Source organism: Cervus elaphus, chromosome 16 (genome assembly GCF_910594005.1).
Source record: "Cervus elaphus chromosome 16, mCerEla1.1, whole genome shotgun sequence".
NCBI classification, from domain to species: Eukaryota; Metazoa; Chordata; class Mammalia; order Artiodactyla; family Cervidae; genus Cervus; species Cervus elaphus.
This window is the reverse complement of record NC_057830.1, coordinates 26957465-26985381: the sequence shown is the minus strand read 5'-3', so window position 1 is coordinate 26985381 and position 27917 is coordinate 26957465. Positions and strand designations below refer to the sequence as shown.

General features: G+C 43.9%; 1 protein-coding gene across 3 annotated transcripts in view; it reads right to left on the bottom strand.

Moving 5' to 3' along the window:
* The window catches only part of IPPK (inositol-pentakisphosphate 2-kinase), a 48301-nt gene that overhangs the window by 3376 nt on the left and 17008 nt on the right, over positions 1-27917 (bottom strand). The window contains exons 5-12 of one of the 3 annotated variants that reach the window (XM_043927877.1): positions 27542-27663; positions 26577-26666; positions 21315-21373; positions 20830-20902; positions 17300-17446; positions 15208-15296; positions 14379-14481; positions 1893-1972 (exon numbers count right to left, since the gene is read on the bottom strand). In XM_043927877.1, coding sequence (XP_043783812.1) covers positions 1893-1972; positions 14379-14481; positions 15208-15296; positions 17300-17446; positions 20830-20902; positions 21315-21373; positions 26577-26666; positions 27542-27663 — 763 coding nt within the window. Of the gene's footprint in view, positions 1-1892; positions 1973-9825; positions 10943-14378; positions 14482-15207; positions 15359-17166; positions 17447-20829; positions 20903-21314; positions 21374-26576; positions 26667-27541; positions 27664-27917 lie in introns of those variants that run through there. The other 2 variants (XM_043927875.1, XM_043927876.1) reach the window with 2 other exon arrangements.

Genomic DNA, 27917 nt, shown 5'->3' with positions numbered 1-27917 from the left:
TGGACGTGAATCTGAGCAAATTCCAGGAGATAGTGAAGGACCAGGAAGCCTGGAGTGCTGCAGTCCATGGGGTCACCAAGAGCCGGACATGACTTAGAACAACAGCAACAACCAAAACACTTCCAGGCTAGTTCTGAATTTTGTACTAACATTTCTGTATATACCTCTTAGCTCTCAAAGTGCTCTCAGTATGCATCCAAATGATTGGTTAAATACATTACACGAGTCAGTTTAGCCCAAGAAGAGTATTAAGGAGTTCTGGTTTCTCCATGCATACTATACTAGATTTAGACGTTATTAAAAACAAATGAAATAGCAATTTCTAAAGGTCCTGCCTGGGAGAGGGAGGCAGATAAAAACACTGCTCTCTAACAGCCTAGTTAAGGCCTGGGCTCTCGTTCAGTCCCTGCTGAGAAGTGCTGTTTACAGGAAAATGAGTCCCTGGCTCAGCTGCTGGGGTCTTAGCTACTCCCTCCTGAACGGCAGAGAACATGAATACAAATTAAGGTCTTGCTTCTGAGTCTCACTCTCAGGGTCTGAGACCCAAGCTTCATGCAGCTGGGCTAGGACAGTGAACATCTCTGGCCCTCACCGGTGCTGCACATTTTATAGGAAACCACACATCACATCAGAACCCGACAAGATGACGTGAATCAAGAAAGGAATCCATCACACAGAGCCTGGTGAGAGCATGGCGCAAGGGCCACTCCTGAGGAGCCTACTGGTCAGCCTCAAGCTCCCAGATCTGAGTCTTCTGATACCTAAAATGCTTCTCTACCCTGTGGATAACACAGGTGCCCACATGGGCACACGTCCTGGACACATGTCCTCACTCCTCTGCCAACATGTCGATTTCTGTTGAGCAGCTAGTCAAGGGTGTCAGGACTCCTGGCCCCGACCCCGTCACATTTCTGTGTCCTGACTACTTCCTTCCTTCAGGAAGGGCAATAGATAATAACATCTGTGTGGTTTTCTCTCATCTAACAACACTAGCTTAATCCAAATGAATTCCTGCTGCTAAGCACTGGGAGCATTTTCTTAGGGGATAATGAGAGATTTCAACTAAATAATTCTTTTAAAAAATATTTCAGTTATTCCTTATAAATGTCCCTCCGTGTTTCCTATTAGAAAGTGGACAATCCTATGCCTGCCAAGAAGCAGGACTCCTAGGAATGTTTAGTTCAAAAGCATCAGAAAACCGAGTGGCTGGCAGCCAGTGACACAAGGTCATCTTGACCCAGGAACACATATCAGAAGATTATGGAACATTCCACAAAACCGTGTGTGGGGTTTGGCACCCTGAAGATTAATACTAAAGATGCCCTCTAATCAATGAGAGAAGATTATCAGGTTCATCCTGAATTCCTAAAAAAGGCAGAGATAGGATTGGATAATGATGTCCTGGGAGAGATGCTGCAAAGAGGAAACAGAACAATGGAATGTTGTTTTAAAGGCTTTGAAATGACTATAAAGGTTGGCACATCAGGACCTGGAAAAAGGAGGGAAAATAAGACCTACAGTAACCTACAGCTTCTTGGGCCTCTGAGCCATGATGGAAACTTGGGGTTTTCTTTGACAGAAAGGTATTTGCACGACAACATCTAAACTGCTTCTAAAGTCCTTGAGATATTTTCTTAGAAAATAGTAGTAATCTTGAATTTAATAGAACAAGCTTTTAAAATTATTCTCAAAAATGTCTATTTGACTTGTTACAAACTTCTAAAGAGCAAGAGTTAATAATCCCCATTGTATTAAGTAGGCCTTGGAAATTGGCCTTTGTTTATAGACATGATCCTTCAAGGGCCTCTCTACATATAAAGACACCAACTCTCTTGCCAAGCCACAAAACCTTACTAGACCAAACACACGTGTCACAGCGGAAGGTACCTCACCTTGCATCCTGCAGACAAGGAGAGAGCGCGATCATAATGGAGCAGTCCTTCGCAGTCATGGCAACCCGGTACTGCTGAACCTGCAGGGAAGAGAAGTCAGTTCCACAGCATCCCCACACATACCTTTCCCAACTGGAAAGGTCCGGGAACTGGTCCCAGATCAGGGGTGGGTTAGGAAGACCCAGGCCCAAAGGGCTCATTAGAGGCCAGTCCCGCCCTCTGACCTCTCACTGTAGGCAATGTATGGACCCTGATTCCAGAGACCTAGGACTTCAGCCAGAAATCACAATCCACCTTGTAAGAAAAAACAACAGCCACACTGACAGCAGTGAGTATCACCCTGGGTCTTTGTTACTGCATGTCGGCTTTCTCTAGTTGCAAAGAGTGCGGGCTACTCTCTAGTTGCGATGCACAGACTTCAGTAGTTGCAGCACAGGGGCTCACCAGTTGTGGCTTGTGAGTCCTAGAGCGTGCAGGCTTTACTAATTGGCACGTAGGCTCAGTAGTTGCAGCTCTCGGGCACTAGATCATGAGTTTAGTTGCTCCATGGCAGGTGGAATCTTCCTGGACCAAGGATCGAACCCATGCTCTCTGCATTGGCAGGAGGATTCTTATCCACTGCGCCACCAAGGGAAGTCTCATTTGAATTTTTTAGATTGAACCGCTCTCACTTTTACAAAAATAAACTAGTTACCAAAAAGTGGGCCCTACACATTATCACTGGCCTCAACATCTGTGTGATGGCAGATCATAACTTATCTCGCTTTGAGTCATTTCCTTCAATGAAACACATCAAGAGAACTGCCCTGAGACAACATTCAAGCTTCATTCCACAAGGCAGGAATGTGTGGCAAAGAGGGGAGAACCCCAAGTGTGGGTTACAAAAGTGTGGCCCCAAGTGTGGCCTGCAAAAATCTTTACAGTAGGAGGAAAAAGAAGCTCTTCTCCTAATATTCATTTAGCTAAGAAATCAAGTATTTTACAATATATATGCACACAAAAATCCAGTCTAAAAGAATTAAAGAGATAAATATTAACAACAAAATATAAAATATTACATCCTAATCTGCAAGACTTAAAACATAAAAGCCATGAAAGAGAAAGGCATCTGAATACCTAAAAATAAAAAGCTTTTATTTGATACAGTTATAATCCAAATATAAAAGACTTGTTGAAGAACAGGAGAAAATATCTGCAGCATATAATAATCAACATCAAGAATATATACAAGATCTCCCTGGTGGTTCAGTGGTTAAGAATCCACTGTCCAATGCAGGAGGTTTGATCCCTGGTCGGGGAACTAAGAGGCCACATGCTGAGGGTCAGCTACTGAGCCTGTGCCCTCTGGAGCCTGCGTACCACAAGTAGAGAGCCCATGAACCCCGATGAAGATCCTCTGTGCTGCAGCTAAGACCCTACACAGCCAAGTGAATACATTTTTAAAAAAATATATAAAGTGCTGCTATTCACAATACCTAAGACAGGCAAACAACCTCCAAGTCCATTGACGAATGGATAAGGATGTGGCACATACATACAGGGGAATACCACTTGGCCATAAAAAAGAACAACGAAATAATGCCAGCTACAGCAACATGGATGCAACTAGAGATTATCATACTAAGTCAGGTAAATCAGAAAGAGACAAATACCATATGGTTTATTACTTAACACATGGAGTCTAAAATGTGACACAAATCTATCTATAAAACAAAGAGATTCACAGACATACTGAACAGACTTGCTGTTGCTAAAGGAGTGGGGGTTGGGGGAAGAATGGATTGACAGTTTGGGATTAGCAGATGCAAACTATTATATATAGAATGGATAAACAACAATGTATATCACAGGGAACTATATTCAATATCCCTAATAAGCCATAATGGAAAAAAATATGAAAAAGAAGCTATATACATGTATAACTGAATCAGTCTGCTGTATAGCAGAAATTAACACAATATAAATCAACTATACTTCAATAAATTTTTTTTTAAAAATACATAAAATGCTAGACCAATATGTAAAAAGAAAATCAAAAAAGATATGGACCAAAGAAATTGACAAGATAAAAAATAGCCAATACATATATAAGATGTTCAAATGTACTACTAATCAAGGAAATGCAAATTATAACAGTGAAAATTTTTGTTTTCATCATAAAAGTGTGTTTTATATATATATGTAAATATGAATATATATATAAATATATATATATATGAAAGGGCTAGACTTTCACTTCAAGCAATGCTGGAGTATAATCAGGGCCAACCCAACTGCTGAAATAGAAAAAGCTAAATAAAATATCAAAAACACCTGCTTGAAGGCAGAGGTCACAAGACCGGCGAGAACTGCTTAACCAGGGGGAGGACAAAGACCTTTTCTGCCTAGGGAGTGGATGACAATTCTGGAAGGCCAGCCAAGAGACACTTTAACCTCCAGGGCTATGGGGACAGGAACCACCATGAATCCCTGCTCTGGGTTAGTATCCAAATGTTGCAGCTTTAGACAGGGTGAGCCAGAAGTCAACAGGCCTCACCAGGAACTGCAACTGGACTGTTCTCTGCTTCAAAGAGAACAGTCACCAAAGCTGGATTAAGATGGCCCCAGTTTGCTAATGCTTCCCAGGTCCCTGACAGAAGCAAACCTAAAATTCTTTCTAGAAGAAGATAACATCCTAGGCCTCAGATTATCTCTAAACTAATAATACAAATACAGTTGCTGACACACTAGCAAAACTACCCAGGCACAAAAGATGATGCCATGAGAGAAAACCAGCAAAAAAAAAAAAAAAACCCACGAATGAACCCCCCAAAGCCCCACAGTGGTAGAAAGAGGTATACATGGACGCCAGGTACCAGAGATACCAGACACACACGCTACTCAGCTCAAAGAAAAAACCAAAATTGAGAACTTCAGAGAACTGGAGACTATGGGGTTTCCCTGGTATGTTACTTGTCGCTTGTCCCTTGCTGCTTGTAATATTCTTTCTTTGTGTTTAGTCTTTGTTAGTTTGATCAGCATGTGTCATGGCATGTTTCTCCTTCAGTTTATCCTGAATGGGACTCTCTGGGCCTCTTGGACTTGATTGACTATTTCCTTTTCCATGCTGGAGAAATTTTCAACTATAATCTCTTCAAAAATTTTCTCATAGCCTTTCTTTTTCTTCTTCTGGGACCCCTATAATTCGAATGTTGGTGCATTTGATATTGTCCCAGAGGTCTCTGAGACTATCCTCAGTTCTTTTCGTTCTTTTTTACTTTATTCTGCTCTTCAGAAGTTATTTCCACCGTTTTATCTTCCTGCTCACTAGCACATTCTTCTGCTTCAGATATTCTGCTACTGATTCTTCTAGAGTATTTTTAATTTCAGTACTTGTGTTGTTTGTCTCTGTATGTTTATTCTTTAATTCTTCTAGGTCTTTGTTAATTGATTCTTGCATTTTGTTTTCAAGGTTTTTGATCATCTTTACTATCATTATTCTGAATTCTTTTTCAGGTAGTTTGCCTATTTCCTCTTCATTTATTTGGACTTCTGTGTTTCTAGTTTGTGTCTTCATTTGTGTAGTATTTCTCTGCCTTTTCATAATTTTTTTTAACTTATTGTGTTCGAGGTCTCCTTTTCCCAGGCTTCAAGGTTGAATTCTTTCTTCCTTTTGGTTTCTGCCCTTCTAAGGTTGGCCCAGTGGTTTGTTGTAAGCTTTGTATAGGGTGAGATTTGTGCTGAGTTTTTGTTTGTTTTTCCTCTGAATGAGGCTGAATGAGGTGGTAATCCTGTCTGGCTGATGATTGGGTTTATACTTTTGTTTTGTTTGTTGTTTAGATGAGGCATCCTGCACAGGTGCTACTGGTGGGTGGGTGATGCTGGGTCTTGTATTCAAGTGGTTTCCTTTGTGTGAGTTCTCACTGTTTGATACTCCCCGGGGTTAGTTCTCTGGTAGTCTAGGATCTTGGAGTCAGTGCTCCCACTCCAAAGGCTCAGGGCTTGATCTCTGCTGCTGGCACCACACCAGAGCTGGAGCCAGAGGGGGCCGGGAGGAGCTGGGACCCAGTGAGCAAGCCTGAGGGGCAGGATGCAGGGCACAGATGTGTTTTTTCACAAACTGGTTTGTGGCAACCCTGCATCAAGCAAGTCCATTGGCACCATTTTGCCAATAGCATTTGTTCACTTCATGTCTCTGTGTTACACTTTGGTAATTCTCACACTATTTCAAACTTCATTATATTATATTTGTTATGATGATCTGTAATCAGTGACCTTTGATGTTGTTGTTATAATTGTTTTGGGGCACCAGGAACTGGAACCACATAAAATGACAATCAACAAATGTATGTTCTGACTACTCTATACTGACGGGCCATCCCCCCATCTCTCTTTCTTCCTCAGGCTCCCCATTCCCTTAGGCCAAATTAGGCCAATTAATAACCCTACAAATGGCCTCTAAGTGTTCAAGTGATAGGAAGAGTCACCGGTCTCTTACTTTTAAATCAAAGGCTGGAAATAATCAAGCTTATTGAAGGCATGTTGAAAGCTGTGACAGGCCAAAAGCTAGGCCTCTTGCAACAAATAGCCAAGCTGTGAAAGCAAGGGAAATGTTCTTGAAGGAAATTAAAAGTATTGCTCCAGTGAACACACAAATGCTAACAAAACAACTTATTGCTGATATAAAGTTTTAGTGGTCTAGATAGAAGATCAAACCAGTCACAAAGCGTGAAAGCATTAGTCGCTCAGTCATGTCCAACTCTTTGAGAACCCTGCCATGGACTGTACCCTGCCAGGCTCCTCTGTCCATGGAGTTCTCCAGGCAAGAATACTGAAGCGGGTTGCCATTTCCTTCTCTAGGGGATCTTCCCAACCCAGAGGTCAAATCTGCATCTCTTATGTCTCCTGCATTGGTAGGCAGGATCTTTACCACTAGTGCCACCTGGGAAGCCCAAACCAATTACAACATTTCCTTAAACCAAAGTCTAATCCAGAGCAAGGTCATAACTCTCTTCAGTTCTATTAAGGACGAGAGAGGTAAGGAAGCTGCAAGAAAAATTTGAAGCTACCAGAGATTAGTTCATGAGGTTTAAGGAAAGAAGCCATCTCCATAACATAAACGTGAAAGATGAAGCAATAAGGGCTGATGTAGAAGCTGCAGCTAGTTATCCAAAAGACATAGCTACGATAATCCATGACAGTTAGGCTACACTAAACAACAGATTTTCATCGTGGATGAAACAGACATATCAGAAGAAAATACCATCTAGGACTTTCGTAGCTAGAGAGAAGTCCACGTCTGGCTTCAAAGGACAGGTTGACTCTTGTTAGGGGCTAATGCCACTGGTGACTTTAAATTGAAGCCAGTGTTCATTTACCATTCCAAAATTCCTAGGGCCCTTGAGAATTATGCTCCATCTACTCTGCCTTTGCTCTATAAATGGAACAACAAAGCCTGAATGACAGCACATCTGTTTACAACATAGTTTACTGAATATTTTAAGCCCACTATTGGGGACTACTGCTTAGAAAAAAAAAAGATTCCTTTCAAAATATTACTGCTCATTGACATCCAAGAGCTCTGATGGGAGATATACAATGAGATTACAATGTTTTCATGCCAGCTAACACAATATCCATTTCATAACCCATGAATCAAGGAGTGATCTCAGCTTTTAAGTCTTACCAGTTAAGAAAAACATTTTGTAAGGCTGTAGCTGCTACAGATAGTGAATTCTTCTGATGGATCTGGGCAGTCAACTGAAAACCTTCTGGGAAGGATTCCCCATTCTAGATGCCATTAAGAGCACTCATGACTAATGAGACGAAGTGAAAAGATCAACAGTTTAGAAGAAGCTGACTCCAGCTGTCATGGATGACTTTGAGAGTTCAAGACTTCAGTGGAAGAAGTAACTGTCAATGTGGTAGAAACAGCAAGAGATCTAGAATTAGAAATGAAGCCTCAAGATGTGACTGCACTGCACATCATAAAAACTTTATTTTTATGATAAAATTTTACTGGATAAGGATTTGTTTATGGATGAGCAAAAAGAAACTGTTTTCTTGAGATGGAATCTACAAGTAAAGATACAGTGAAGATTGCTGAAACAAGAGAATATTTCAGTTCAGTTCAGTCGCTCAGTCATGTCCGACTCTTTGTGACCCCGTGAATCGCAGCACGCCAGACCTCCCTGTCCATCACAAACTCCCAGAGTTTACTCAAATTCATGTCCATCGAGTCAGTGACGCCATCCAACCATCTCATCCTCTGTCATCCCCTGCTCCTCCTGCCCCAAATCCCTCCCAGCATCAGGGTCTTTTCCAATAAGTCAACTCGTCGCATGAGGTGGCCAAAGTATTCGAGTTTCAGCTTCAGCATCAGTCCTTCCAATGAACACCCAGGACTGATCTCCTTTAAGATGGACTGGTTGGATCTCCTTGCAGTCCAGGGGACTCTCAAGAGTCTTCTACAACACCACAGTTCAAAAGCATCAATTTTTCGGTGCTCAGCTTTCTTCACAGTCCAACTCTCACATCCGTACATGACCACTGGAAAAACCATAGCCTTGACTAGATGGACCTTTGTTGGCAAAGTAATGTCTCTGCTTTTTAATATGCTGTCTAGGTTGGTCATAACTTTCCTTCCAAGGAGTAAGCATCTTTTAATTTCATGGCTGCAATCACCATCTGCAGTGATTCTGGAGCTCAGAAAAATAAAGGCAGCCACTGTTTCCCCATCTATTTGCCATGAAGTGATGGGACCAGATGCCATGATCTTAGTTTTCTGAATGTTGAGCTTTAAGCCAACCTTTTCACTCTCCTCTTTCACTTTCATCAAGAGGCTCTTTAGTGCTTCTTCACTTTCTGCCATAAGGGTGGTATCATCTGCATATCTGAGGTTATTGATATTTCTCCCAGCAATCTTGATTCCAGCTTGTGCTTCCTCCAGCCCAGCATTTCCATGATGTGCTCTGCATATAAGTTAAATAAGCCTTGACGTACTCCTTTTCCTATTTGGAACCAGTTTGTTGTTCCATGTCCAGTTCTAACTGTTGTTTCCTGACCCGCATACAGGTTTCTCAAGAGGCAGGTCAGGTGGTCTGGTATTCCCATCTCTTTAAGAATTTTCCACAGTTTGTGATGATCCACACAGTCAAAGGCTTTGGCATAGTCAATAAAGCAGAAATAGATGATTTTCTGAAACTATCTTGCTTTTTCGATGAATCAACAGACGTTGGCAATTTGATCTCTGGTTCCTCTGCCTTTTCTAAAACCAGCTTGAACATCTGGAAGTTAACGATTCACATATTGCTGAAGCCTGGCTTGGAGAATTTTGACCATTACTTTACTAGCATGTGCTGCTGCTGCTAAATCACTTCAGTCGTGTCCGACTCTGTGCGACCCCATAAATGGCAGCCCACCAGGCTCCACCGTACCTGGGATTCTCCAGGCAAGAACGCTGGAGTGGGTTGCCATTTCCTTCTCCAATGCATGAAACTGAAAAGTGAAAGTGAAGTCGCTCAGTCGTGCCCAAGATATGAGTGCAATTGTGTGATAGTTTGAGCATTCTTTGGGATTGCCTTTCTTTGAGACTGGAATGAAAACTGACCTTTTCCAGTCCTCTGGCCATTGTTGAGTTTTCCAAATTTGCTGACATATTGAGCACAGCCCTTTCACAGCATCATCTTTTAGGATTTGAAGTAGCTCAACTGGAATTCCATCACCTTCACTAGCTTTGTTTGTAGTGAAGCTTCCTAAGGCCCACTTGACTTCACATTCCAGGATGTCTGGCTCTATGTGAGCGTGAGTGATCACACCATCATGATTATCGGGGTCATGAAGATCTTTTTTGTACAGTTCTTCTGTGTATTCTTGCCACCTCTTCTTAATATCTTCTGCTTCTGTTAGGTCCCTACCATTTCTGTCCTTTATTGAGCCCATCTTTGCATGAAATGTTCCCTTGGTATCTCTAATTTTCTTGAAGAGATCTCTAGTCTTTCCCATTCTATTGTTTTCCTCTATTTCTTTGCATTGATCGCTGAGGAAGGCTTTCTTAAAAGTAGATTAGTAGTAGCTTAGTGGGGTGAGGAGATAAGATATTGGCTAAATGGTACAGAATTCTAAAACTGACTATGATACTGCTTACACATCTGTGAACATAGTAAAAACCATTAAATTGAATACTTTAAGTGGGTAAATTGTATGGTATGTAAATTATATCACAATAAAACTTTTAGAGAAAAAGGTAAGAGTGGAGATGTCAGAATATTCAGCAGATATAGGAACATGTGACAGATCTAAACAAATATCTGTATAAAATAATACTGTAAATTGTGATTTTTTTTTAAATAAAAAAGAACAAGACAAATAGAATACCTGGCAAAAGCTGCATATAAGTTGGGAACATAAATGGAATTAAAGTAACCCAATTTCTTATATGTTTGTGTGGCAGGGATGAGGTGGGAGTAGGGGTTAAATTATTAATTTTAGTCTTTAAATATGCATGGTCAAATTGGACAAGTAACCCAAAAAATGCAGTAGCAGAATGTCTAACTTCCAAACCAACAGGAAAAATAAATGGAATATTAAAATTAACAAACAAAAGTGAACAGAAGTCAGCAAACTATGGGCCAAGGACCAAATCCAGCCCACCAGCTGTTTTTGTAAATAAAGTTTTACTGGAGCACAGCCATGCTCATTTATATTTGTCTCTGGCTGCTTCTGAGCTATAATGGCAGTGCTGAGTAGATAGAACAGAGACCAGATGGCCTACAAAGCCTAAAGCATTTACTGTCTGGCTCTTTATAGAAAACGTTTGCTGACACCTACAATGGAATACTAAACAACAGTCAGAAAGCAAGAATTACTCTCAGCTGCAGCTTCCTGAGCTTTGAAATAAATACAATAATCTCTCCTCTCTCATTTCATCAAAGGTACAAAGCCCAATTAGATAAACAATATTTGTAAAAAAACTTTTTAATCATCTGTGGCCTAATAATGTTCTCAACCTGTTCTCCAGCTTCAGCTTCACACACACCATCTTCAGATTCCAAGTAACAGAACCTAAATCCCTAAAACAACAACAAAAAGATAGACCCTTACATTCCAACAGAGAGAGATGTCAAGACACCTTAGTTTAAAGGCAAACTAGTAAAATAAATAAATAAATAAAAATAAAGGCAAGCTAGTAACACATTAATGTGAATAACCCCTCAAATAGGATGAGTGAGTGAGTGAGTGAGTGTATATGTGTTACTGTGAAGTTCTGAAAAGATAACAGTGGATATCTATTTCTTGGGCAGAAATAACATTTTATGACGTATACTCACTACTTGAATCCTTTTCATTAAATTATTTGTTTTGAGATAATTGTGGGTTCTGAATACACTTTACCCAGTCTCCCTCAATGGTGACATCTTACAAAACTATATAGTACAATATCACAGCCAAGATAGTGACATTAATACTCCATGATTTTATTCCAGTCTGCCCTGGACCCCTTGATACAGCTGTCCTGGTCCTGACAATGTGTCTGTGGTTCTCTCTTGTTAAGAGTCCTCACTCCTGTCCCCGGCCAGGGCTGTGTGTACCCTCTTCTGTGGCTGTGTGCTGTGTATGTGTACATATTTCATCACACATGTAGGTTCATGCATCATCTACCACCACAGTTAAAATACAGAGCAGCTGCATCATCACAAGATTCCACTTGTTGACCTTTTATAACCACAGCCCCTTCCTTCCATCTCCTCCTCATCCCACAGCAACCATTCATTCATCTTTGTCATTTCAAGAATGTCATATAAACAGAATCGTGGTGTCTGATCTTTTGAGATTGGCTTTTGTCACTCAGCACATTTCTCCGGAGATTCACGCAGGCTGTTGTGTATCCAGACTTTGCTCAACAGTTCCAGCTTGTGTAACCTACAGTTGGTCACCTGCTGACAGGCACTTGAGTTGTGCCCAGTTTCCAACAATTATAATTACAACAATTACAAACCAGGCTGCTGCGAACACTTCTGCATAGGGTTTTGGGTGAGCCTAAGTCTTCCCTTCTCTGCAACAAATGCCCAGGAATACAGGTGCTGGGTTATAGTGCATGTGCATGTTTAGTTCTGCAAAACTAGTTTCTCGGCACCAGCGTTCAGCATTGTCTCAATGTACTTAGTTTAATCATTCTTAAGAGTTGTGTAATGATTGCTTGAATCTCTTATAAGATTCCATTTACATATGAAGTAAGAAATTGCAATAAAGTTAAAAAGTAATCCATCCTTATTACAATTTTGAAAAATACAGAAGTGTGTAAAAAAGGAAGTAAACTTCTATGCTTCTTCTCTCGATAAAAGGAATACTAGAAAAAAAAAAGTGAAAAAAAAAAAAAGAAATACTGATACTTATTCCTAAATCAATGTACCCAATTTGCAGACAATGTAGGGCAGTCCATCACTTTATTCTGATAGAGGCTCCCTTTTGGATTTCTCCCCACCATGAGGACAGCTCCACACCCAGACATTTCAGTTAATTCCCTCCAGGCTCTTAGTTTTGAAGGGGACCTCCTCAAAAACCAAACGGCCACAGAGGAGGGTACATTCAGCCTTGGCCAGAGACAGGAGTGAGGACTCTTTTTTTTCTTTTTTAATTTATTTATTTTAGTTGGAGGCTAATAGGAGTGAGGACTCTTAACAAGAGAGAACCACAGGCACATTGTCAGGACCAGGACAGCTTAATCAAGGGCTCCAGGGCAGCCGCCCAGAGGAGGCAGAGGAGGTCATTCTGTTTTGTTCCTGTCTTTTCATCAGTTCACTCCAACTAAAACAGTGTTCCTTAACCATTTCAGCATCTTGCGAAACCTCTGACAGCCTAGTGAAGCCTATGGATCCTTCTCAGAAAAACATTTTTTTTCCCATTTATTTTTATTACTACAATATTGTAGAGTGGTTAGCCTCCAACTAATAAAAATAAATAGAAAAACATTTTTAAATGCGGGAAAAAAAAAAGGGGGTGACCATGTCAAATACCAAAATATTTTTAAGACAAATATATTACACAGTATTACATAATAAAATCTCAGGAGTGACAAATATAAAGAGATCATGAGATATCTATAGGAACTACAGTGTGAAATCAAAAGGTCAGATTTCTCTTAATGGGAAAGTTGGGGGTCCTGTTGACCCTACATTGGTTGTTGCCACATTTTTAATGGAAGAAAACACTAAACTCAGTCAGAGGTTATGAAAACAAACATGTAAGTTTTTTTCCTATCCAAGCTCATGGAGGCCCTGAATGCCCTGATTTCATAGAATCAGAAAGAATAGGATCAGGCCTCTTCCCTAAGAGATTCTCCCAGGGTGCCCCTTGGCCTTAAGTAGGGGAAGGAAGGAAGCCAGGCACACACAACCACAGGCGGGGGTCTGGGCCCAGAATCCTCCCGAGGGCTATAGGAGAGATGGTCAGCAGGGTCTGCTCTATGGCTGCCCAGAAGGAAGCACAGGGCAGTGGCGTCAAGTCCTAGACCCCAGCAAAGGCAGGGTGGACAGAAGGCTGGGCTCAGGGTGGCCTGGAGCCGACGGAATGCAGGCGGCTCCTCCCTAGAAGCTAAAGTGACTTGCCATCACCTGGCCCAGTCTATCCGGGGGAAACTTTAGCCACTTTTTAAAAAAAATTTTTTAATTGGAGAAAAATTGCTTTACAGTGTCGTGTTGGTTTCTGCTGTGAAAGAAAGTGAAGTCACTCAGTCGTGTCCGACTCTTTGCGACCCCATGGACTGCAGCCTCCCAGGCTCCTCCGTCCATGGGATTTTCCAGGCAAGAATACTGGAGTGGGGTGCCACTTCCTTCTCCAGGGGATCTTCCCGACCTGGGTCTCCCGCATTGCAGGCGGACGCTTTACCCTCTGAGCCACCAGGGAAGCCCGGGTTCTGCTGTACAACAATGCAAATCAGTCATAATTATGTGTCTCCTCTCTCTGGGGAGCCTCCCTGCCCTCCCCACACCCCACCGCTCTGAGCTGCCATAGAGCGCTAGGCTGGACTCCCTGCATCATAAAGGAGCTTCCCACTAGCTGGCTGTTTTACACATGGTAGTGTATATATATAAACTGGCTCCAGGCCACCCTGGGCCCTACCCTCCCTGCTACCTTCTCAATTTGTCCCACCTTCTCCACCCCTCCACCTCCCGCTCTGTCCACAAGTCCGTTCTCTATATTTATGTCTTCATTCTTTTCCTGCAAATAGGTTCATCAGTACCATTTTTCTAGATTTCATATGCTGCATTAATATACAATATTTGTTTTTCTGACTTACTTCACTCTGTATAACAGGCTATAGATTCATCCACCTCACTACAACTAACTCAAATCTGTTCCTTTTCATTAGCCCCCTTTTTTTTTAATCCATAATTTTTCTGCTTTAACCACCAGGAGTAGGTACTGGGAAACACTTCTTATGAAAATTCTGAGTTAGTGTTAAGAGTCTAAGGAGCACACAGTATGTTTCTGGAAGAGTCTACCCACCTTTGTCAGTGCAAAAGCCACTGTACCATCATCCTCAGTGGAAAGATCGAGCAGCCTCTGGTAAAATGCTTCATCATAAGGCCCATCTATTTGCAATGTTTTTCTGAAGAACAAAGCACAAAAAAACGGGATAGCAAAGCTGCCTGGAAATCATCTGTTAAACTGTTTAAGAATCATACATCTGTTTATAAAGAACATTAGTGGATTCATCTCTTCCTAATGCTAAACTGTTATGAAGCGTGAAACTTTTAAACACAGCTTGCAAGACCAGAAACCAGGAGAGCCTGAATGTCTCTTGTTTACGACAAACGGTGTGGAGGTCAGAGATTCTAGTGAAGGGGTGATAGGGAGGAAGCCAGACCAGGCCACAGCTGCAGCCCCCACCGCAGCCACAGGTGTGGGTCCTTGCAACCCCGTCCAGACAGACAGGAAATGGACAAGGAAGCGCCTGGAGGCCGAAGCCCGGCTGGGGCCGAGTGAGAGCGGCTCCCTGGTGTGGAGCGGCACTGCCCCCTGCAGGCTCAGCTCCAGCTCCGGACACAGAACGCCTAACACAGGGCTATCAGGACACACTCTCCTTTCTAGAAATGGGAAAGTGATCTCTGATCTGACAGGACCTCGGTCCTCCTTCACATGGCACTGAATCTCCGGGCTGGCCCTGCATCTGGGGGCAGGGAGCGGGTGGCTGGGGTGAGTCATCCTCCTGGGAGGCCTATGCAGTCCTCCCACTGGGTCAACCTGCTATCCCCATCCCCATCTTGCCCTCAGGGTTGCTCGGGGCCCCACACAGGCCCAGAAAGGGCAGGGGTGCACTGGGTCTAGGCCTCACCTCTCCTCAGGAAACTCCTCCAGGTACCGCTCAACCCGCCGGTACAGAGGGTAGAGGCCTTCGATGTCCAGCAGGTCCAACATCTGCACCTGGAGGGTTTTGTACAGAAGACAGCCCTTCGGTAACCCTGAGCGCTCCGGGGTGTTTTTTCCTACCAAGAACATCAGGGGAAAACGAGAAGTTTACTGTCAAGGACCGAAGAAGGTGGCGGGCACAGGCCGCACCCTGCCTCACGGAGCTGCTGGGGCTGGGCCGAGTGCATGTGCTGGGTCAGGCACAGAAGACAGGCAGGTCCCACAGCTTCCTGTGTGTGTCTCCCTCCTCTCAACATCCTTCAACCTCCACACCAGCCCAGTCTTAGAGAGATAACCCTCAGTCTAAATTAGACTAGGCACAAAATGTAAAACGACCATGGTAACGTTCTCACATCTGCAAGATGGCATCTGCAGAGTCTAGGGCCACAGCCTGTGTGGAGAGGTGTAGCCGCGCTGAGCAGGGAGCCATCAGGGCAGGCCCAGTGCAGAAACAAGGTCCATTCCACACTCGAGTGTTCTCGGGGCCTCAAGGGCTGGGGAGACAGAGTCCTAGCTCATGTACCCCACCCTTCAAGGAAACAGCCATGTCCGATGAACGAACAAACATCACTGAGTGTGGGTCCAAGCCACAGGGAGCAGCTGTGGCCATGTCCAGTTCTGGCACTCGGACCTCTGACCTCCCACTTCTGGCAAAACATGCTCAGTCACGCAAGACAGAGTGAAAATGCACAGGTCCAGCTAGGAGGGATTTGTTAACAATTACAGGTGATTCATACAGTAGAGTATCTACCTTATGGTCAAAAAATAAGTTAAAAAAAATAACATGTAGAATACATTGTACATCCCATGGGTCAGACGTGTGTCTGTGTTCGTATGCAGGGAAGGTCTGGAAGAAAAGTCCACAGGGGTCTCAGTGACCAGTGTCCACCTGTGTGTCCTTCCAAACAAGTTCTGTCTACTTAAAAGCAGTTAAGTACCCAAACGCGTGCATGAGTTTACAAAAATTGTCTGAAATGACTAGGCATCACTTTTGCAAAAAGAAAAATACCCACAAAATTCATCTGTGCCAAGAACAACATGGCATCGGGGACAAAAGAAGGGTGACTTGTGGCCAGGTAGCTGCATGGCAAAACAACCGCACCTAAAATCCACGCAGGAGCAAACCTGCTGTCTCCCTGCGTCATGCCCCCACGGCATCCTCAGAGGCTCCAAGAGACTACAGGAATTGTCAGCACAAAAACTGAATAATCTGAATCCTCCCCTCAAAATAAGATCCTGGTTATGGTTCCGCATGCTACATACTTCAGTGTGCTGGCGAGCCCACCAGCAGATGACAGGGTGGCAAATGAGGAGCCCATGAACCTTCATGGCAAAACCCAAATCAGTTACAAAGTCACCTTGAAGTCTGGATGCCCACTAAGTCAAAGCCAGCCCACGGCAAGTCTGTGAGGAATGGGGCCTTGAGTAGGAGACACCCAGAGTTATAGGTCTCATACATCTGTGTTCACAACCTATCTGCAAACTGCCACCCACTGAGGCCACCCACCCGCCCTAAAGGGCCTTGCACTGTGGGAGTCCAATATTCTGGGCCTCATTTCTCTCCATCTAAGAGAAAGGCCAAGGAAAACCTACCTCCAGAGTTGCAATGAGATGGAACAATGTAGAGAAACCACAGAGGATGTGCAGACATGTCGGACAACATTTAGGGAAATCTTATAGCCCAAATATATTCTGCAATTTATAAACCCAGATGAGAGACGAGAAAGGTGCCCACCTGGGGCTGCGATGGTAGGGGGGCCCAGCTTTGGGAGCCCTGACGGGACCAAGGCTGCTCCCACAGAAGCTCCGTGAGGCCAGGCAGGACCCTCGCAGGCCATGCCACGGGCTCTGCTTCCCCTGTGCCCAGCCCGCCCACCAGGCCTACCTTGGCAGCGCAGGCTCCTGCTGAAAGGGCTGGCTTCACAGACGGGTGGGCCCCGCAGCCCAGGCCCCGACCTGAGGGCACCCGCCCGGCCCTTGTCCGAGCCACTCAGTAGCACCCGTGTGATGACACGCACCAGCTCCCGGATCACAGCCCTTGTGCAGTGGGGTCCACTGGCCAGGCCATTGGATGGGAAGAAGAATGGCTTCAGGTGGTGTGCGAGCTCACTCCAGTCAGTCATGGGGCTGCGGGCATCTTTGCAGCCATAAATCAGCTCACCGTTCTTCAGGAAGGGAAAGAGACAGGGAAATGTCAAGTCCAACAGGTTGATAGAAAAATACCTCCATCCCCACCCACTAGGCAGGCAAAGACACTTGTTTATACATGCCCCCATTTAGGGTCTCTACCCACCCTCATGTACCACATTAACTGACCAAGTGGAAAATCCCACTGGGACACGAAAAAGAAGAAAAGTTCTCAAAAACCAAATACCAGAAAGGCCCCAGACCTGAGATACAAACCCTCAGACAGGAACACATGGTATGTTGGCAACCTCAAACTCAGCCCAAAGCACAAACTCCCAAAGATCCTAGCCTGTTACTGAAGAGGCCAAGTGACACTGTGCTACTGAGGGACAAACAGTGTCAGTCTGGCCCTGAGCAGACAAATTGCTCAACCACTGTGGGCGTACATTGGCAGCCAGCATCCCAGAGGCCTTCTGTCCTCTGTGAAAGACTAAGCCAGGCTCCAGCCAGGGCAGTTAAGGCCATCAGCATCACTAATACAGAAGTCTTCATTTTGGAGGCCAATCCTGCCTTTTAAAACAAAGTCCAAAAATAAAAAAATTAAAAAAAATAAAATAAAATAAAACAAAGTCCAGCAAAGAAACTCCTCATGGCACCAATGATCCCAGGGCTACAGAAAGGGATGCTCAGTAGGTGCAACCCCCTGACTTTTTACAGGGGTATGCAATGTCCAGGAGAAAAGCCCCTAAGGGTATCCCTACACCCCTGATCAGCAGTCAATCCCAGGGGAGAGACATTTTCTAGTCTGTGAGAGTGTGGTCAGCACCCTCCAGTAGGCCCCCAGTGGCCTCCCTTGCTGCTCACACCCCATAGTTCTCTCTCCATACCAGGGAGGTTTAGTCTGTATGACAGAATACAAGTAAAGCCAACAGCATACCCCTGGCAAGATTAAGTTATAAAACGATGCTGTGGATTCTGTCCTGATGATCCTCTTCTCAGATCACAGTAGCCGCACTGAGCTGCCACAAGGAGCTGTGGGGCCTCCTGCCAATGGCTGTGGAGGCACCCTCTGAGCAGCAGAGCCTCTACCCGCCCCCAGCTGAGCCCTCAGATGAGATGCAGCCTTCAGAGGGACCCTGAGCCAGAACCAGCTATGCTGCTCCTTCTGGCCACAGAAACTGAGATGATAAGCAGCTGTGATGCAGTAGTAGATGATACCATGAGGACGATCCCAGCTCTGCCCTCAGGTTGCAGATAGGGGTCAGTTCAATCCACTAAGAAGCAAGGACGGGGATTCAGCAGCGTGATGCCTCCCTAAGAGTCCCCTGTCAGCGCTGTCAGAGGGCACAGATGTGGGTGCCCAGGGAGATGGGAACACAACTGAGGCCGCTGCTGACCAAAGGACCAGGAGAAACCAACAAGAGATGCTGCCCCTTGACATGGGCCTTACAGAGGGAGGGGGGTGTGCCAGGCAAACGAAAAGCAGGAGCTTCTGGGAGGAAAGCAGGAAAGATGAAGTATGGAGCCAAAACCACTCAACGTGGGCTGTGGCCAGGAGGCAGGGCCAGGGCTCAGCCTGCCGTCCAGTGCAGGGGAAGCCTTGGCCCACCATGAAGGTCTCTCCTCCAGGCCCATGAGCAGCTGAGTGACCCTGGACAGTAGAAGGCCTTCTCTCTCCAGTGTCTGGAATCCAGGCAGACAGGCATCTTATATATACAAATATGGTTGCTCAAGAACTTCATGTGACATTTGCAGAGAGCTATCATCCCAGTCTCTATGACAGTCCCACATGGCCCCCACCACATCTCACAAGCGTCCAGCATTAGGGTGGACACAGCCACAGGCTTGGAGTCTGTGAACAGCATTCAGACAGAAAGGAGAAGGCTCCAATGGCAGACAACATGGTGTCAGCACGGATCATGGTCCAGGAGACCCCTCCACACCTGGAACTTCACAACAAGGGAGAGCTTGCCAGCACTTGCAAAATGTACTGCATTGCTCCTGGTGTTATTTTAAAAAGCCATTCCATGTCACTTCTTTTAATCCATCTCTTTTGAAACTATTATCTTAATCTCTGGATTTCCCCCCAAGCTGAGTTCAACAGAAGCAGCAGATAGCCAGGGTTCTCAGTCCCAGTCCCAGGTCAACTGATCCAAGGGCCAAGTCAGACTCACCACTCAGCTTATGTTGGCCTGACAGGCCAGCCTAAGTGAGGGCAGTCGGAAAAGGGTCCACCTGAGACAAAATGCCAGCCTTATTATAGGTTCCAAATAAATCCCCAGAAGAGAGGGAACTTATCTTTGGCATTTAAATATAAAATTCCTAAAGTCTTTATAAGAGTTAAAAACAAAAACTGATTTTAAAATATGTCCTCTTTTTCTTGGTTTGGAAAGGTGGAAGGAGACAAGGTAACGCTGATTCAATATGACCAGATTTCGGAACCACATGGGGAGAAGTGAGTCAAGAACAGGCTTCACTCCCACATTCCCCAGGCTCACTTCCGAGGGGCATCCAGTATGCAGGGCGGCACTATCCACACGGAGCAGGGTGCAGAGGGCCCCAGGCTGTCCGGACCCAGCAGCCCTGCCACGCCACACAGACCCTCCGCCTGTGAACCCGGGGCCCGTCGTGAGCTCTTGCTTATATGTCACACCTAATAACACAACCAGGGCTGGGAGCAGTCAGTGGTGAGCAGAAAAGATGACAAGGGGGACCCCAGGGGACATATCTCCAAGACAAACCCTTCCCCAGATCTGCCCCCTCTTCCCGCACCCCTCTGCCCACTCCTCTGCCCCTCAGCATCCCGCCCATGTATGCCTGACAGCAGCAGGTCAGGGACCACAGGCCTGAGCAAGTCCAGTCAGGGTGCCAGAAGCAGGTGGCCATGAGGAAGCAGAGGTGCCAGTGCCAGATGGTGAGCATGCTGCAAGCAGAACCCTTCCCCTACACAATCAGGATGCAGGACAATCGGAGCCGCAGGACTGTGAGAACTCACTAACTGACGAGCAGATCCCCTAATTGTACGCTCCCTAAGTTAACCGTAAGGGAAGGCACAGGTGTGGCCACCCTTTAGGTTGTCCCGCCCCAGGTCCTACTCCCATCTCAACCACAAAGGACACCTGAGATGCAGTCAGGGCCATCCTTACCCAAGAACCAGAGTCAGGGTCTGTGCCTTGAGTCCGAGGCCACCCAGTGGGCAAGGAGTTACCCTTACACACCCCAGGAGTCCCAGGATGACACGTGCTCATGAAATAAGGCTTGGACAAAGGACCCAAGGGTCACACTGAGGAGCCCCAGTGCAGATGCCCTTGTCTGCAGGTCACAGAGCCCTGTTAGGGACAAGAGCACCAGGGCTTCATCCAGCTCAGCTCAGACACCCACTGGACCCATGCAAAAGCCATAAAATAGAAGCAACTTTTACCTTAAAGATCTTTAAGTTGTTCTGTGCCTCCTGTAACAAGCTTTTCAAAGCAAAGTACATTCTCTGTTTATTTCTAAAAAGAGAAAATATTATTGACAATTAGAGCAGACTTTGCATTTACCTGCCTGTGGCTCAGGGGACATGCCCAAGAGTTGCCACTTGAGGTCTCCAAGCTTTGCAAATTAAGGAGCTGTATTCTCCCCAGCCCTCTTCAGAGAGGCACTCCCATCACCGCCCCTAACCCCCACCCTTCTCTCTGCCCCTTCCTCTGGCAACAACTCCCCAGCCACTGGCAATCTGCAGGAACCTATTGAGGCAATGCTGACCCCAGGCAAGAACCCTGAGCCCTGCCCAGGGCCCTGCTTTCTGCAAGCAAGTAGCCCCTACCTCGCAGAATGCGCCCTCCACCCCCCACTACAGAGAATGCCACACACCCCACCACCAAGAAAGGCAGCACTAGGGACAAAGGAGAAGTAGTCTCTTACCCTGAGTAGAGATCGAGAGGACAGTATTTACTTATCTGCTTCCACTTCCCAGTTGCTACCTGTTAAGAGATCACCACAGGGTGTCAATGATTGGACTGTGAAGCACACCGGGCTAACTCTCACACACAAAAGAGCTCAAATGGCTGTGAGAGAACCAAGGCAGCTGAGGGCCCGGCAGATGACACCACCTCCAGGTGCGCATCACTAGCCGGTGCAGGGAGCCTGACTCTGACTCCAAGAAACCTCGGCCCTCCGGAGAGCCTCACGTAGCTGCCAGCCCTCCACATGAGCAGAGAAATGGCAGCAAGCACCTTTGTAAGATGCCATGGCTAAATTTTGGTAATCAGATGAACAAATGTTTACAATTATAATATCCAGGAAAGGTAGGTTGCACCCAACTAGCAATTTCATGTTGTCGGTGAGAAGACAAATTGGCACAACCTTTGAAAGGCAGCTTGCTGGTTTCCATCAAAATTTTAAAGACGGATGCCCCCTGGTTTGGCAAATCTATGAGGAATCACTGGGTCAAGGATGTTCACTGCGACATGTGAAACAACCTGTGAAACACAGCAAGACCTAGAAACATCTAAATAAATCAAAGCACATCTGCTCTTATGGACTAGGACACAGCAAGCCACATGTTGAATGAAAGAATCAGTAAATAGTATGCAGCCACAAACAGACAGAGACAAAATCACAAATATTTATTCAAAGAGAAAAGCAATTGGCAGAACAATGCATATGAAATAACTTGCTTTAAAAAGAAAAAAAGGATATGTGCATCTATACATGCATTATCCAAATATGCAACAAAAAAGCCTTGACAGATATGTGAGAAACAATCTTCAAGGATTATTCAAGTGAAAAAAATCAATTAGCAGGATAATTGCTTATGGCAAAAAAAAAAAGACAGGACTCAAATGACTAAGAATGAAAGAAAATATAGTACTATCAATCTTGCAGGAATAAAAATAAGTTTAGAGGAATGCTGTGAACAGTTATATGCCAACAAATTATGTGAAATGAACAAATTATTTAGAAACATACAGCTACCAAAACTGACTCAAGAAGAAATAGAGAATCTAAACAGACATAACAAAAGACTGAATCAGTAATCAAAAATCTTTCAACAAAGAAAACCCCAGGGCCAGATGGCTTTGCTACTGAATTCCACTAAATGTTTAAAGAAAAATCAACACCAACACTCAAACTCTTCCAAAAAACTGAAGAGTAAAAGATGGGAAATCTTCCGAATTCATTCTATCAAGCCAATTATCATCCTGGTACCAAAACTAGACAAAAACATCACCAGAAAAAAACTACAAATATCCCTCAAGAAAAAAATCCTCAACAAAAACTAACAAACCAAAATAAGTAGCATACTAAAGAGATTACACACCTTCATCAAGTGGCATTTATCTATCAAATACAAGGGTGGTTCAACATATGAAAATCAATCAACATAATACACTATATTAAGAGAAAGAGGAAAATACCTCATGATCATCTCAACAGATGCAAGACAAGCATGTGACAAAATCTAACATTCTTTCATGATTTAAAAAACAAAACTCTAAAATAAAAAAAAAAACACTCTAAAAACAGAAAAAAAAATTTGACAAACTTACAGTGAGAACATTACATTCCACAGCGAAAAACCAAAAGCTTTACCCCTCAAGACCAGGAACAAGATAAGGATAACCACTCTTACTACTTCTATATAATATTGTACTTATAATTAAAATCAGAATTACCATATGACTCAGTACTACTACTTCTGGGTTTATACCCAAAAAAACTGAAAGCACAGTCTCAAAGAAATATTTGCACAACCATGTTCACAGAAGTATTATTCACAACAGGCAAGAAATGGGAGCAGCCCAAGTGACCATCAATGGATGAATGGGATAAACCAAATATATTATACACATTCAATGGATATTATGCAGCCTTAAAAAGGAAGAAACTTCTGGTACAAGCTACGGTATGGATGAATCTTGAGGACATTATGGTAAGTGAAATAAATCAGTCACAAAAGGACAAATACTGTATGATTCCACATATATGAAGTACCTACAGTAGTCAAATTCACAGAGATAGAAACTACAATGGTGGGTGCCAGGGGCCTGAGAAAGGAAGAAATGTGTTATTTTATGGATGTAGAGTTTCAGTTTTACAAAACAAAAAACATTCTGGAAATGGACGGTAATGATAGTTGTACAACAATGTAAACATACTTAATACCTCTTAATTGTACACTTAATGGTTAAGATGGTAAATTTTATGTCATCTATATTTCATTATAATTACATATATTTATTTCAAAAAATGAATTGTATTTCTATGCAATAAACAACTTGAAAATGACATTTTAAAAAATTCTATTTACAATGCTTAGTCACTCAGTCCAAAGTCCAACTCTTTGTGACCCCATGGACTGCAGCCCGTCGGGCTCCCCTGCCCATGGGATTCTTCAGGTAAGAGTACTGGAGTGGGTTGCCATTTCCTTCTCCAGCGGATCTTCCTGACCCAGGGATCAAACCCAGGTCTCCTGCATTGCAGGCTGCTTCCCTACCATCTGAGCCATCAGGAAAACCCCTGCTTACAATGGCATCTCCAAGAACAAAACATTTAGGATAAGATCAACAAAGGAAATATAAGACCTATATGCTGAAAACTTTATAACGTTTCTGAAAGAAATTAAGGACCTAAATAAATGAAAAAACCCTGCATTCACAGAGTACTAATACTGGTAAGGGGGCAACACTTCCCACACAAATGTGCAGCACAATGATTCCCTGTCAAAATCTCAGCTGGTCTCTTGGAAATCATGAAGCTTAAAGACATCTATATTGGCAAGGAAAAAGTAAAACTCTATTCACAGATGACACAATTCCACACATAGAAGATTCCAAAGAATTTACAAAGAAAGCTACCAGAGCTAATAAATAAATGCAGCAAAGTTGTAGGGTACAACACACATATTAATTGTGTGTCTATACTCCAGCAACAAACAAACCAAAAAGGAAATTAAGGAAGCAGTTCTATTTATAACATTTACAATATTCCAAAAGAATAAAATACCTAAAAAAAAAAAAAAAAAGAATAAAATACCTAGATATAAATTTAACCGAAGTGGCAAAAGACTGGTACACTGAAAACTATAAAATGTTGCTGAAAGAAATTAAAGAAAACCTAAATGAATGGAAAGACAGCTGTGTTCATGGATTATAAGACTTAGTATTATTAAGATGGCAAGGCTTCCCTGGTGGCTCAGACGGTAAGAATCTGCCTGCAATGGAGGAGGCACAGGTTTGATCCCTGGGTTGGGAAGATCCCAAGGGAATGGCCACCCAGTCCAGTATTCTTGCCTGGAGAATTCCACAGACAGAGGTTCCTGGCAGGCTATACAGTAACCATGGGGTGGTAAAGAGTTGGACACAACTGAGTGACTAACACTTATACACTATCCAAAGTGATCTATAGCTTCCTGTAATTTCTGTTAAAATTCCAACTGCAATTTTTTGCAGTTACAAAAAGTCCAACTCTCAAAATCATATGTAATTGTAAGGAGCCTCAAATAGCCAAAATAATCTTGAAAAAGAAAACAAAGCTAGAAGACTAATACTTCCTGATTGCAACAAGAGTGGCATAAGGACAGACCAATAGAAAGAAGGTCAGAATTAATGTAAGGCCAATACATCCACCAACACCAATCAATGGAAATGACAGTCTTTTCACAAGTGGTGCTGGAAAAACTGGATATCACATGTAGAAGAATGAAGCTGGACCCTTAGATAACACCAAATATAAAAACTAACTCAAAACAGATCAAAGACCAAAACAAAAGAGCTAAAACGATAAAACTCTTAGAAGAAAACATATGGGAAAAGCATATGACCTTAGTTTAGGTAACGATTTCTTGAATATGAAAGCAAAGGCACAGGCAACAAAAGTAGAAACAAGACAAACTAGACTTTATCAAAATCTAAAACTTTTGTGCAACACTGTCAACAGAGTAAAAAGGTAACTGAGAATGGGAGAATATACTTGCAAATCACATATCTGATAAAGAGATTAATATCCAAAATATACAAAGGACCCCTAAAACAAATTAAAAAATCACAACTCATTTCACAAGCGGGTGAGGAATTTGAATACACATTTCTCCAAAGAAGACATACAAATGGCCAATAAGCACACAAACAGATGTTCAACATCACTAACAGTTAGAGAAATGCAAATGAAAATCACTTGAGATACTACTTTGTATCCATTAGGATGACTAAAATCACAAACAGGGATAATAATTAGTGCTGGTGAAGCAAGGATGTGGAGAAACTGGAGCCTGCACACATTTGTTGCTGTTGTTGTTCAATTGCTAAGTCATGTCAGACTCTTTGCAACCCTATGAACTACAGCATGCCAGGCTTCCCTGTCCTTCACTGTCTCCCAAAATTTGCATTTATGGTCTTTCTTTATGATCCAGCTCTCACATCCGTTCACTGTTGGGGGGAATACGGAACTGTGCTACAGCTATGCAAAACAGTCTGCCATTTCCTCAAAACTTTAAACAGAATTTCCCCCAAGACCCAGCAATTCCACTCCTAGGAATATACCCAAGAGAACTGAAAAGAGTAACTCAAACATGTACATGTACAGATACATTTATAGCAACATTACTCACAGTAGCCAAAATGAAGAAGCCATATGTCCATCAACAGATGGATAAACAAGATGTTCCCATACAATGGAGGATTATTATTCAGTCATAAAAAGAATGCAGTGCTGATAAATGCCACAGCATGTATTAACCTCAAAAATATTATGTTAACTAAAAGAAGACAGTCACAAAAAGCCATAATTTGTGTGATTCCATTTGTATGAAATGTCCAGAATAAGCAAATCCACAGATTCGGTAGTTGCCAAGGGTTGGCAGGACAACAGGTGACTAATAATGGGCACAGGACTTCTTTTTGAGGTGATGAAATGTTCTGGAATTAGATAGTGGTGATGGTTGTACAATCTTATGAATAGACTAAAATCTGCAGGATTATACACTTTAAAAGGGTAAACCTTAGGATATGTATAACTATCTCAGTTAGGAAGAAAAAGATGAACTAGTTTTGAAATAAAAAGTAAACAGTGTTTATTTTATTTCCAGTTTTCCATTTTATTTCACTCCTCTAAGAAATCTAGACGACCCAGCCATTTACCCCAAGGCCCCGTGCAGTGGGAGGCCGGCTGGCCACCTCCTCTTACCTTGAGGTGCTGGTGCATGCAGTAGCGGCACACCCTCTGCTTCAGTTCATGGGTGACGTCGCTGGGGAAGGGGATGAACCCGCACTTGGGCTGCAAGACAGGTGAGGGAGAAAGGGCACTCAGGGGGCAAACACGCCTGCAGGCAGACTAAGACTACAGGGCAGTGAAGCGCAATTCCCAGGAGACTCAGAAGTGTCGGCTCTAAACACTCCCAAACGTTGCTTTTACCACCAGTCCCCAGTGGGAATTGATGCCGCCCTCACTGTACCCTATAAGTATCTCTTTGCCACTGGAGAATCCACCCACAACTCTCCCTGGAGAAGAACAAGGAGGCCTCAGTTGCTGGCTTGACAAAGTGGAACACAGAGTAACCCTGTGTTTTCATCGTAGAACAAGACTGGAAAGACTCTATGAGTGGCAGATCTGTCCCACACTCTCAGCTCCAAGAAGCAGAGTCTCTGATAAGACTGTGTGAACAGAAGTGCTCATCTGATGGTTCCTGGGATCCCAGAATGTCTGAAATTCTGGTTGTCTTTTAAAATCCAGAGTTTTCACATACAATATGTAAGACCACTGCCTAGTGTCAGGACACTGAATCATCTGTGACGCCTGAGACATTCGCCTCTGTTTAGAGAAGCAGAACATTGTCCACACTGAACATCCGGAGTGTGAACGCTCAGGGCCAAGAGCACGACCCAGAAGTCACCACCAGAGGTTTGGAGAAAGGAAACAACGAGATACCAGGGAGGCTTCCTGAGGGAGACTCAGGCGGCCACTCTGGACAGGGAGCCATGAGGTGAGGCAGGGGAGTGACCCTTATCCAGTAGTCACTGACCTCCACGAGACGAGCAACATCCTTTGGAGCCCCACCTCAAGGTGGGGAAAGCACACTCCAGGCAGATGACCCATGGATTTACAAGTTCTCCTTTCTCCCCAACACCATTTCCCCTTTAACAAATATTCACCTTGATCTCCACACAGAGAATCGGCCGGTGCTCTGCAAAACGGTAGGTCTGAAGTCTGGCTAAGTTGGGAAGGCACAGAGCATAACCACTGAGAGTGTCCAGGTCCTTGTCACAGCGAGATTCTGGAAAACAGAGCAAGGAAAATAACTGAGGGTCAGTACAAGAGTAACGAACAACTCCATGGCAACCTGGATTCCTGTTGCGGGAAGCATCAACTCAGCCTCAGCTTTTGGGAGGTCACCTCTAAAGCTTGGGTTATCCTGCCTGATGAGTCTACGTAAGGACCTAGAGTCACACAAATATAACACTGTGACTCCTGGAAGAAGTTTGGACCTCGGAGTTAACCAGCTCCACCTCCAGAGGGGCTGGAGGCTGA